A 13,758-nucleotide genomic window follows, 5' to 3' on the forward strand; every position below is an offset into this window, starting at 1 on the left:
CCTGCAGTCCTGGGTTCAAATCCAGGCTCGGGATCTTTCTGTGTGGAGTTTGCATGTTCTCCCCGTGAATGCGTGGGTTCCCTCCGGGTACTCCGGCTTCCTCCCACCTCCAAAGACATGCACCTGGGGATAGGCCCCTCCCACTTCCAAAGACATGCATCTGGGGATAGGCCCCTCCCACCTCCAAAGACATGCACCTGGGGATAGGCCCCTCCCACCTCCAAAGACATGCAACACTAAATTGGCCCTAGTGTGTGAATGTGAGTGTGAATGTTGTCTGTCTATCTGTGTTGGCCCTGCGATGAGGTGGCGACTTGTCCAGGGTGTACCCTGCCTTCCGCCCGATTGTAGCTGAGATAGGCGCCAGCGCCCCCCGCGACCCCGAAAGGGAATAAGCGGTAGGAAATGGATGGATGGATATAAATAGGACGGATATAAAGGGACGGCGTGGCGCAGTGGGGAGAGTGGCCGTGCGCAACCCGAGCGTCCCTGGTTCAATTCCCACCTAGTACCAACCTCGTCACGTCCGTTGTGTCCTGAGCAAGACACTTCACCCTTGCTCCTGATGGGTGCTGGTTGGCGCCTTGCATGGCAGCTCCCTCCATCCGTGTGTGAATGTGTGTGTGAATGGGTAAATGTGGAAGTAGTGTCAAAGCGCTTTGAGTACCTTGAAGGTAGAAAAGCGCTATACAAGTACAACCCATTTATTTTATTTATTTAAATCTAATCCATTATAATTATTATTATTATTATTATTGTTATTTAACAACAACACAACATTTGCTGACTATAATTACTGGTTTGCAAAAAAATATGTTTTGCCCCAAATAGGTGAAATTAGATCACCTCCCTGCCGCGGCACAGTGGTTGAAAAACACCGCGTTATGAGGTCATCGGGCAGCCGCGCATGCGCCGTACGAAACCCCGGTTTCTTCCATCAACACGAAGGAACTGCGTTGCTGTTATTTGTTTTGAACGCGTGACGACAAAATGGCCTAATTTGGCGGTTGTTTTTTTATTTTTTTATATATATATACACCCTGCAGGGGGGTGGGGAGGTGTTTGTGTTGGATACCACCGGCACGTTTGTTCCATTTTAACGACGAGCCAAGAGGACTTCCGCCGCGAGAACCGTTTCGACGCCGGCGAATGTCAGCTGTGTTGTGGATGTGAGACGACGAGGTAGGTCGCCCTCCGCCCTCCGCCCGCCGCCCGGGAACTCGGCCAGGACATGTTTTGACGAATATGATTCATTCAAAGGCTTAAATGAGTGAATTTGGAATAGACGTCCGTTAAAGTGACGTTGGGGTCGGTGAAAGGGGGCGTGGTCTACTCTCGGGGCCATCTGCAAGACCCGCCTAGCTAATGGCTAGCAGTCTCGCTACTTGTCCCTGCCCTCCGCAGCTAACAACTATCAACGGTGCTCGAACTGGAAAGAAGGCTGGACGCGGATATGGTAAAGCTGTCGATTATTTCATATTCTCATTCGGTTTAAAAGCCCGATGCTACATGCTAACAACGGGCAAAATCCCGATGCTACTTGCTAACTACGGGCAAAAGCTACATGCTAACACCGGGCAAAATCCCGATGCTACATGCTAACACCGGGCAAAAGCCCGATGCTCCATGCTAACACCGGGCAAAAGCTAAATGCTAACACCGGGCAAAATCCCGATGCTACATGCTAGCAACTGGCATCCCGGTTTAAAAAAGACGTGACGTTTCACTGGTGTGGCCGGGCTGGATTTAGCTTGCTCTAGCGCCTCCATGCTAGGAGGCTAACAAAGAGCCCCGTCCTTCTTGCTTTTGTGTCTTTGAAATGTTTTTTTGTTTTTTTTCTGCGGCGTTTCGTCACGTAAAGAGCGACGACTTATAGTGCACGACGACGAGTGCCGCGTTAGTAAAAAATGACAGCTTTGGAAAAGACACCCGCCACTGTTTATTATTAGTAATGTACGTTTCGGTGTAGCCCGGGTGAAAAGGAGGTGAGCAACGTTTCGCATTTTTTGAGTGTGTGTTTGAACGCATCATTGAGTTTTTAACTCCCAATTATCGAATATTTTCTCTCCATTGTGTGCTAAGTCCTCTTAAATGCAATGTGGTCGTCTTAATTACACCTTCCCTCGTTCTAGATCTTTGTCGACGACCTGCGAGCAGCTGTCAAATAGTTAAACTTGCCCGAACTAAGCTACAGGCGTTGCAATCTGCTGCATTGCACGTTGCAAAATAAAGTAATTGTGTGAATGCTCAGCCTCAAGCCTTCACATATATGGTTTTCTTCACCAAAATGCTCCTATTCATTATTATTATTATTATTATATGGTTTTCTACACCAGAATGCATCTATTTATTATTATTATTATTCTGTGAATGCTCCAAAGCATTCACAAATATAGTTTTCTAAACCAAAATGCTTCTATTTATTATTATTATTATTATTATTGTTACTATTATTATTATTATATGAATGCTCCAAAGCCTTCACAAATATGGTTTTCTCCACCAAAATGCATCTATTTATTATTATTATTATCGTGTGAATGCTTTTCTACACCAAATTGCATCCATTTATTATTGTCATTATTATTGTGTGAACTTTCCAAAGCATTCACAAATATGGTTTTCTACACCAAAATGCATCTATTTATTATTATTATTATTATCGTGCGAATGCTTTTTTACACCAAATTGCATCCATTTATTATTGTCATTATTATTGTGTGAACTTTCCAAAGCATTCACAAATATGGTTTTCTACACCAAAATGCATCTATTATTATTAATATTATTATTGTTATTGTGTGAATGCTCCCTATCATTCACAAATATAGTTTTCTAAACCAAAATGCCTCTATTTATTATTATTTTTATTGTTACTATTATTATGTGAATGCTCCAAAGCCTTCACAAATATGGTTTTCTACACCAAAATGCATTTATTTAGTATTATTATTATTGTTGTGTGAATGCTCCAAAGCCTTCACAAATATGATTTTGTACACCAAAATGCATGTGTATATTATTATTATTATTGTGTGAACGCTCCAAAGCATTCATACACATGGTTTTCTACACCAGAATGCATCTATTTATTATTATTATTATTGTGTGAATGCTCCAAAGCATTCACAAATATGGTTTTCTACACCAAAATGCTTATATTCATTATTATTATTATTGTGTGAACGCTCCAAAGCATTCACACACATGGTTTTCTACACCAGAATGCATCTATTTATTATTATTATTGTTGTTTGAATGCTCCAAAGCATTCACAAACATGGTTTTCTACACCAAACTGATTCTATTTAAGCATTCATACACATGGTTTTCTACACCAGAATGCATCTATTTATTATTATTATTATTGTGTGAATGCTCCAAAGCATTCACAAATATGGTTTTCTACACCAAAATGCTTATATTCATTATTATTATTATTGTGTGAACGCTCCAAAGCATTCACACACATGGTTTTCTACACCAGAATGCATCTATTTATTATTATTATTGTTTGAATGCTCCAAAGCATTCACAAACATGGTTTTCTACACCAAACTGATTCTATTTATTATTATTATTGTTACTATTATTACGATTATTATTATTATTATTGTGTGAATGCTCTAAAGCATTCACAAATATGGTTTTCTACACCAAAATGCTTCTATTCATTATTATTATTATTGTGTGAACGCTCTAAAGCATTCACACACGTGGTTGTCTACACCAGAATGCATCTATTTATTATTATTATTATTATTATTATTGTGTGAACGCTCCAAAGCATTCACAAATATGGTTTTCTACACCAAAATGCATCTATATATTATTATTGTTATTATTATTATTGTGTGAATTCTCCAAAGCATTCACAAATATGTTTTTTTACACCAAAATGCTTTTATTCATTATTATTATTTGTATTATTGTGTGAACGCTCCAAAGCATTCACACACATGGTTTTCTACACCAGAATGCATCTATTTATTATTATTGTTACTATTATCATTGTTATTGTGTGAATACTCTGTAATATTCACAAATATGTTTTTTACACCAAAATGCATAATTTTGATATTATTATTATTGTGTGAATGCTCCAAAGCCTTCACAAATATGGTTTTCCACATCAAAATGCATCTGATTCAAACCGTTCCAACTCCAAAATATTCAGCCTGTTTAGGAATTGTGCACTACTTAAACAATTCTAAAAAAATATATAATTCCCGGATTTCCTATAATTCCAATTTTTTCGTGCATTTTCCCCCATTCGAAATGAATTGGCTATTTCTCAAGCTTCCAAAATTCCCACATATTTCAACCCATTCCAACCATACCATTCAATCTGTATTTCTATTTGCATTAATATGTTGTAAAAATGATAGTAATTTAAAAAAACCATATATTTTACAGTAATAATCTGGCTACTAAACTGCCATTTTTTTTGTACAAAACAGTGCTAAAATATACCGATTTAAAAAAAAAAAAAAAATTTTTGCTCTTTACGTAAAAAATATTTAAATTCATAAGCAAATTCATGCATTACCGTATTTTTTGGACTATAAGTCGCAGTTTTTTTCATAGTTTGCGACTTACACTTATGTGTGGAAATATTAACACATTACCGTAAAATATCAAATAATATTAAATTTGTGGCCGAAGCCGAATAAAATTTAAACGCTTGGCCGAAGGCCGAATACCGTATAATGAATGCAGTTCTTCACAATTTTTTTAATATTGCATAAATAGCCTAGAATAAATATTTAGACATGTTTTTCAAATAAAGTATTTTTTTTATTGAATATTGACATTTTTTTAATATTCCAGTTGCCTTTGCTTTTCAAAAAAAGCACAAAGTTTTTCATTTATATTAGGCCTTCAAACAAAACATGCATTCCCAAAAAGAATAAAGTGCATTAAAGTGGATAAACCCACAACAAATCAATTATTGTCCTTTTGGCAAAAGTCTGCTTAGCCACAGTAGATATGCTAATAATGTAAACAGAAGGCTCAAGTAAATCTCAATGAAGTGTGTGCTTGTAACCTCATACACTTATACAGGTAGCCTACACAACAGACTAATAATGTAAACAGAGGCCCCACTAAATCTCAATTAAGTGTGTGCTTGTAACCTCCTACACTTATACAGGTACACAACATATCCCGACGTCACCGTGTCACTGCACGTTGGTTGATTGCGTCACCGCGTCAAAAAATTGCGTCACACGCCACTATTCGGCCTTGTTTTTAACTCATTCCACCGAAGGCCGAATGTGGCTTTTTTTGCCATATTCGGCCGAATATATTCGGTTACCGATTAATCGGTGCATCCCTATTATTATTTAGCTCATTCACGTAGAGACTAGACGTATAAGAATTCATGGGATATATCGATTAGGAGTGACAGATTGTTTGGTAAAGGTAGAGCATGTTCTATATGTTATAGTTATTTGAATGACTCTTACCATAATATGTTACGTTAACATACCAGGCACCTTCTCCGTTGGTTATTTATGCCTCATATAACGTACACTTATTCAGCCTGTTGTTCACTATTCTTTATTTATTTTAAATTGCCTTTCAAATGTCTATTCTTGGTGTTGGGTTTTATCAAATAAATTTCCCCCCAAAAATGCCACTTATACTCCAGTGCGACTTATATATGTTTTTTCCCTTCTTTATTATGCATTTTCGGCAGGTGCGACTTATACTCCGGAGCGACTTATACTCCGAAAAGTGCGGTAATTACCCGCTCAGATCTGGCCGTCTCATGGCAGCCATGCTTGCGGCGTGGCCCTCAATTAAAACAAGTTTGACACCCCTGCCTTGTGACCAGCCGTGCTCTTCAACCAATCATGCTCAAATTTGACAGACGTGTGCTCGTCAGTCCAGTGTTTCCCGCACAACTGGAATGTTGGTTTGAAAAGGGAGGCGGTTACCTCAGAGTAGAGTCGTGGTCAAACGTTTACGTACACTTGTTAAGAACATGATGTCATGGCTGTCTTGAGTTTCCAATAATTTCTGCAACTCTTATTTTTTTGTGATGTAGTGATTGGAGCACATACTTGTTACTCACAAAAAATATTCATGAAGTTTGCTTCTTTTATGAATTTATTACGGGTTTGCTGGGTCAAAAGTATGCATATAGCAATGTTAATATTTGCTTACATGTCCCTTGGCAAGTTTCACTGCAAAATGGCGCTTTTGATAGATAGATAGATAGATAGTACTTTATTTATTCCGTCAGGAGAGTTCCTTCAGGAAAATTACAATTTTCAGCACAATCCCATTCAAGATCAGACAAACATTACAGGGAGACAGAACAGGATCGCTGACGGGTCTGCCGGCTTCCAGCGCCCCTTACAAAAAAGATGACATACAGGTAAACGGGGGGGTGGGGGGGGGAGAAAAGAATAAACGATTAAAATAAAATAAAATAAAAATCGGTCTTAGCCTGGGCCCTGGAGTGGGGGTGCAGACTGAGGCCAAGGGGAAAAAAACAAAACAAAAAATTGCCATCCACATGCTTCTGCTTAAATATTTTTGACCTCTCTTGACAAAATTAGTGCGGTTCAGCTAAATTTGTTGGTTTTCTGTTGGTTACCCTGATTACTGCTTATGAGCTTCAAGAAGCACACCTGTGAAGTGAAAGCCATTTCAGGTGACTACCTCTTGAAGCTCATGGAGAGAATGCCAACAGTTTGCAAAGCAGTTATCAGAGCAAAGGGTAGCTATTATGAAGAAAGTAGAATATAAAATGTGTTTTCAGTTATTTAGCTTTTTTTTAGTTGAATACATAACTCTACATGTGTTTATTCTTAGCTTTGATGTGACAATCTAGAATGTAAATAGTCATGAAAAAAAAGAAAACACATTGAATGAGAAGGTGTGTTCAAATGTTTGGCCTGTACTGTACACACACACACATGCGTGTGTGTGTGTATATACAGTGTGTGTGTATGTATATATATATATAATATATATATATATATATATATATATATATGTGTATGTGTATATATATGTATATATATATATGTATGTATGTATATATATGTATGTATTTACACATATATATATATATATATATATACACACATGTATGTATGTATGTATATATATATGTGTATATAAATATATATATATACATACATACATACATATATGTGTGTAAATATATATATATGTGTGTGTGTAAATACATACATATATATATATATATATATATATATATGTATGTATGTTTGTATGTATTTACACACACACACATATATATATATTTACACACATATATGTATGTATGTATGTATATATATATATTTATATACACATATATATATACATAAATACATACATGTGTGTATATGTATATATATATATATATATATATATGTGTGTAAATACATATAAATATATATATATATATATATATATAAGCTGTGGAAATCTGCTGTACAGTATGTGTGCTCGGGCCCTATTTTTAGGAACAAGAAAACAAAACCTGGGCAGCACGGTGGTAGAGGGTTTAGTGCGTCTGCCTCACAATATACGAAGGTCCTGAGTAGTCCTGGGTTCAATCCTGGGCTCGGGATCTTTCTTTGTGGAGTTTGCATGTCCTCCCAGGGACTGCGTGGGTTCCTTCTGGTTACTCCGGTTTCCTCCCACCTCCAAAGACATGCACCTGGGGATAGGTTGATTGGCAACACTAAATGGTCCCTAGTGTGTGAATGTGAGTGTGAATGTTGTCTGTCTATCTGTGTTGGGCCTGCGATGAGGTGGCGACTTGTCCAGGGTGTACTCCGCCTTCCGCCCGATTGTAGCTGAGATAGGCACCAGCGCCCCCCGCGACCCCAGAGGGAATAAGCGGTAGTAAATGGATGGATGGATGGATGGAATACAAAACCTCCCAATAATGTCCGATTGAATGCTAAAAACGTTATGACAGACCGCCTTTAAACGGAACGGAATTAAACATTATTTTACTGAATGAGACACCCAGGACGTACATGAAAATAAAGAATGTGGGATTTATAATATTCACTATGAACGATAAAACACTGAATATTGACAACACGGAAATGTGTGTGAAGTAGGGTTGTACAGTATATCGGCGCTAGTATAGTATCGCGGTACTAATGAATCAAAAACGGTATTTTATGGCGATCTCATAAATATGTTCTTCTGTGTTGTTCCCTTGCAGTGACTTTGGGTGGTTTTGGCAGCTGGCCGTAAAGAAGACCCGCCTGCCCCCCCCCCCCCACCACCAGCGAGTCCTTATGCTTGAGAGACGCCGCAGCCTGTGTCTTCCAGAATGGATGATGTGGACTTAAAGACATTTGTGTACCAACATCAGCACTTTGTGTTCTGCTGCGGTGCTCAAACATTCGACAGGAGAACACCTCCCATCCACCACCTCCGATCTCTGCACCATGTGTGTAAAGGCTGACTTCAAACACCAAGGAAAGGACATTTGAGACCTTCTTTTTCGTCTTTTTTTTTTTTTTTTTTACTTTAAGGTCCCAGGTACTGCACATCCGAGCCTACAGCCCCAATGGAAGTCTCCTTACTCTAGTTTTTCACATCTAGTCCCCCCTGTACTCTTGTGTGGGATGTCGGAAAAGCCTGATGACAAAATGGTGAAGTTCCTGGCCCCCCCTGCGAAGAGTGGAAACGGTCCCAGTTCCGGGTCGGACTCTATGGTTAACGAATCCCGGCCGGCGGAAGTGAGACGGCGGCATCACACCATGGAGCGCGACCGCTGCAACCCCGAGCACCGCTTCTTCCGCCGCAGCGTCATCAGTGACTCCAATGCCACCGCGTTGGCCCTCCCTCTCCCCAGCAGGATCCCCATACCCGCCGCCGCCGTCCAGCGCATTCAACCGCGCGACGCCGCGCCGCAGCGGCAACCGGCCACCCCCGTACGCTCACCGCAGGCGGAACCCAACCTGGTCCGTAAAGACGAGTCCGCCCAGTCGCTAGAAGGTGTTGAGCGGAAAGACCCCGAAATCGCCAAGGCCGACGCGGTGCCCCTCGAGCAGGTGTCCGCCGTCATACAGGAAGTCTGCGACGCCGAGGCGGCGGTGCTGGGGACCCACTCGCCGCCAGACCTGAGTCACATCGAGTCGGCCGAGGCAAAGGTGCCGCAAGAGGGGGAGGAAGAGGACAAGGACGCCGCCAAAGCTCGCGCCGAGGCGGAACAGAGGGAAGCGGAGAAAAAAGTGCAGGAGGACATCGAGGAAGCCGAGACGAAAGCGGTGGGGACCTCGCCGGACGGACGCTTCCTGAAGTTTGACATTGAAATCGGGCGTGGATCTTTTAAGACGGTCTACAAGGGTCTGGACACGGAAACCACGGTGGAGGTGGCGTGGTGCGAGTTACAGGTAAGAAACTAGCCATTGCTTTTATTCCTCCATTTTCTAGCTCTCGGGGTTATGGGGGGGTGATGGGGGATAGTGGCCACCTCATCACAGGGCCGACATCTACACACTCGGGCGGGGGTCGGCAACCCAAAACATTGAGCCATATTTGAGCTAAAATACAAAAAAACCAAAAAATGATAAAGCCTTTAAGTGTTACAGTGAATTGTTTATATTAGCTATATTAGCCTACTATCAAAATGACTTTAAAAGTCGCATGCAAGTGTTATAATGAAGGCAACACATGATGTAAGTGTCTATATTAGCTATATTAGCCTACTATCAAAATGACTTTAAAAATCTTATTTAAGTGTTATAATGAAGACAACACATGACGTAAGTGTCTATATTAGCTATAATAGCCTACTATCAAAATGACTTTAAAAATCTTATTTAAGTGTTATAATGAAGACAACACATGACGTAAGTGTCTATATTAGCTATAATAGCCTACTATCAAAATGACTTTAAAAGTCTTATATAAGTGATATAATAAATGCAAAACATGACGTAGGTATCTATATTAGCTATAACAGCCTACTATCAATAATAACTTTAAAAGCCGCATATAAGTGTTATAATGAAGGCAATACATGACGCAAGTGGCTATATTAGCCTACTATCAAAATGACTCTAAAAGTCATATATAAGTGTTATAATGAAGACAACACGTGGTGTAATTCTCTATATTAGCTATATTAGCCTACTATCAAAATGACTTTAAAAGTCTTATAAGTGTTTTAATGAAGACAACACATGATGTAAGTGTCTATATTAGCCTACTATTAAAATTACTAAAACTTACTACTAAAACTACTATCAAAATGACTTTAAAAGTCTTATATAAGTGTTATAATAAAGACAACGCGTGATGTGTCTATATTAGCTATACTAGCCTACCATCAAAATTACATCAAAAGCCGTAGATAAGTATTATAATGAAGGCAACACATGACGTAAGTGGCCATATTAGCCTACTATCAAAATGACTTTAAAAGTTGTATGCAAGTGTTAAAACGAAGACAACACGTGTCTATATTAGCTATAATAGCCTACTATCAAAATGACTTTAAAAGTCTTATATAAGTGATATAATAAATGCAAAACATGACGTAGGTATCTATATTAGCTATAACAGCCTACTATCAATAATAACTTTAAAAGCCGCATATAAGTGTTATAATGAAGGCAATACATGGCGCAAGTGGCTATATTAGCCTACTATCAAAATGACTCTAAAAGTCATATTTAAGTGTTATAATGAAGACAACACGTGATGTGTCTATATTAGCTATATTAGCCACTATCAAAATGACTTTAAAAGTCTTATAAGTGTTTTAATGAAGACAACACATGATGTAAGTGTTTATATTAGCCTACTATTAAAATTACTAAAACTTACTACTAAAACTACTATCAAAATGACTTTAAAAGTCTTATATAAGTGTTGTAATGAAGACAACGCGTGATCTAAGTGTCTATATCAGCTATACTAGCCTACTATCAAAATTACATTAAAAGCCGTAGATAAGCATTATAATGAAGGCAACACATGACGTAAGTGGCCATATTAGCCTACTATCAAAATGACTTCAAAAGTCGTATTTAAGTGTTATAATGAAGACACCACGTGATGTAATTGTTTATATTAGCTATATTAGCCTACTATCAAAATGACTTTAAAAGTCGTATGCAAGTGTTTTAATGAAGACAACACGTGATGTGTCTATATTAGCCTACTATTAAAATGACTAAAACTTACTACTAAAACTACTATCAAAATGACTTTAAAAGGCTTATATAAGTGTTATAATGAAGGCAACACATGACGTACACTTAAGTGTCTATATTAGCTATAATAACCTATTACCAAAATGACTTTAAAAGTCTTGTATAAGTGTTGTAATGAAGGCAACACATGATGTGTCTATATTGTCCTACTGTTAAAATGACTTTGAAAGTCTTATATAAGTGTTATAATGAAGGCAACACATGATGTAAGTGTCTATATTAGCTGTAATAGCCTACTATCAAAATGACCTTAAAAGCCGTATATGAGTGTTATAATGAAGGCAACACATGATGTAAGTGTCTATATTAGCTGTAATAGCCTACTATCAAAATGACCTTAAAAGCCGTATATGAGTGTTATAATGAAAAGTATCTATATTAGCTGTAATAGCCTACTATCAAAATGACCTTAAAAGCCGTATGAGTGTTATAATGAAGGCAACACATGATGTAAGTATCTATATTAGCTGTAATAGCCTACTATCAAAATGACTTTAAAAGCCGTATATAAGTGTTATAATGAAGGCAACACATGATGTAAGTGTCTATATTAGCTGTTATAGCCTAGTATCAAAATGACTTTAAAAGCCGTATATGAGTGTTATAATGAAGGCAACACATGATGTAAGTGTCTATATTAGCTGTAATAGCCTACTATCAAAATGACCTTAAAAGCCGTATATAAGTGTTATAATGAAGGCAACACATGATGTAAGTATCTATATTAGCTGTAATAGCCTACTATCAAAATGACTTTAAAAGCCGTATATAAGTGTTATAATGAAGGCAACACATGATGTAAGTGTCTATATTAGCTGTAATAGCCTACTATCAAAATGACTGTGTCAAAGGCTGAAGCAAATCTTCGTTGACAGAAATGTTGAAATGTAATATTTATTCTACACATTTTTACAACATTAGAAACCATCAGTAAATCAGAGGCTACTCAGAAGGTGAGATAACTCCTGGAAATGACTGGATTTTAATGGCCAAAGGTATAGATGTTTGTGTCCAAGTTCAAGGAAACGGCAGGCTGTCTTTTCTCATGGATTTATTACAATCTTTGGCAAGCTAGGTTATGTTTGCTCTGGTCTGGAACAACATGGCACACAATCAATTATCAGAAATGCAGCCAATATTACACAATGGGTCATGAGACATGCAAATATACATTTTATGCAAAGAGGATATTAAAATATAGTTACAAATGAGGCTTAATGATGCAATATGTACATACAGCTATCCTATATAGCATGTTAGCATCGATTAGCTTGCAGTCATGCACTGACCTATTACGTCTGATTAGCACTCCCAACAAGTCAATAACGTCAACAAAGTGCACCTTTGAGACAAAGGAGTAGAAGATTTGACATGTAAACAAACTGTTGCGTCACAGTCCACACGATGGGGAGTTCAAGAACCGCCGAAATTCGTAGGAGAAAACCATGTTGACCAAATAGTGTCATCAGTGGAGCATACACACAAACATATTTTCTGTCACTCCTAATCGCTAAATCCCATGAAATCTTATAAGTCTAGTCTCTTACGTGAATGAGCTAAATAATATTATTTGATATTTTACGGTAATGTATTAATAATTTCACACATAAGTCGCTCCGGAGTATGAGTCGCACCCCTGGCCAAACTAGGAAAAAAACTGCGACTTATAGTCGGAAAAATACGGTAATGTTAGGGGTGTAACAGTACGTGTATTTGTATTGAACCGTTTCGGTACGGAGGAGTACCGAACGAGTTCGACACGAAGTAGCCGCCTATGCTAAAGTCTTAACAAGCTGCTCCGCTCCGTTCTGCCTCTGTGTCTGTCTGTACACAGCACCCTGCATTGTCCCGCCCACACGACCATCTGATTGGTTACATACAAAGCCAATCAGCAATGCGTATTCAGAGCGCATGTCGTCAGCGCTTCTGTGTCGATGACTAGCAGATAGGTCTTTAGCAGGGGAGCAACGCACTCTCCCCAAATTATATTCCAAGTCAACTACTTTCTAGACATCACTATGAGCCCGTTGACTTTCTAGAAACAAACTGCAGCTCAGCTCACTCGCAGTTCTGGCTTTAGGTGAAGGCTAGTTAGCTCTTAGCGTAACGTTAATTCATTTTGCGGTGTGTGTGTGTGTGTGTGTGTGTGTGTGTGTGTGTGAGACGCAGTTCTGGCTTAAGGTGAAGGCTAGTTAGCTTTTAGCGTAACGTTAACTCATTTTGCTGTGTGTGTGTGTGACTCGCAGTTCTGGCTTAAGGTGAAGGCTAGTTAGCTTTTAGCGTAACGTTAACTCATTTTGCGGTGTGTGTGTGTGTGTGCGTGTGTGTGTGTGTGTGTGACTCACAGTTCTGGCTTAAGGTGAAGGCTAGTTAGCTTTTAGCGTAACGTTAACTCATTTTGCGGTGTGTGCGTGCGTGTTACAGACAGTGTAGCAAAAAAAAGGACATTATATTAAATGAAGAGTTTGTGTGTGTGTGTGTTTGTGACTTGCAGTTCTGGCTTAAGGTGAAGGCTAGTTAGCTTTTAGCGTAACGTTAACTCATTTTG

General features: G+C 38.6%; 1 protein-coding gene across 4 annotated transcripts in view; it reads left to right on the forward strand.

Moving 5' to 3' along the window:
- The first annotated feature begins 924 nt into the window (after positions 1-924).
- The window catches only part of LOC133549078 (serine/threonine-protein kinase WNK1-like), a 106,796-nt gene continuing 93,962 nt past the window's right edge, over positions 925-13,758 (forward strand). For 3 of the 4 annotated variants that reach the window (XM_061894185.1, XM_061894187.1, XM_061894188.1), the window contains exons 1-2: positions 925-1,182; positions 8,204-9,383. In XM_061894185.1, coding sequence (XP_061750169.1) covers positions 8,613-9,383 — 771 coding nt within the window. In that variant the 5' untranslated portion in view covers positions 925-1,182; positions 8,204-8,612. Of the gene's footprint in view, positions 1,183-1,298; positions 1,457-8,203; positions 9,384-13,758 lie in introns of those variants that run through there. The other variant, XM_061894186.1, reaches the window with a different exon arrangement.

The sequence above is a fragment of the Nerophis ophidion genome, linkage group LG03 (assembly GCF_033978795.1).
Source record: "Nerophis ophidion isolate RoL-2023_Sa linkage group LG03, RoL_Noph_v1.0, whole genome shotgun sequence".
In the NCBI taxonomy this organism is placed as follows: domain Eukaryota; kingdom Metazoa; phylum Chordata; class Actinopteri; order Syngnathiformes; family Syngnathidae; genus Nerophis; species Nerophis ophidion.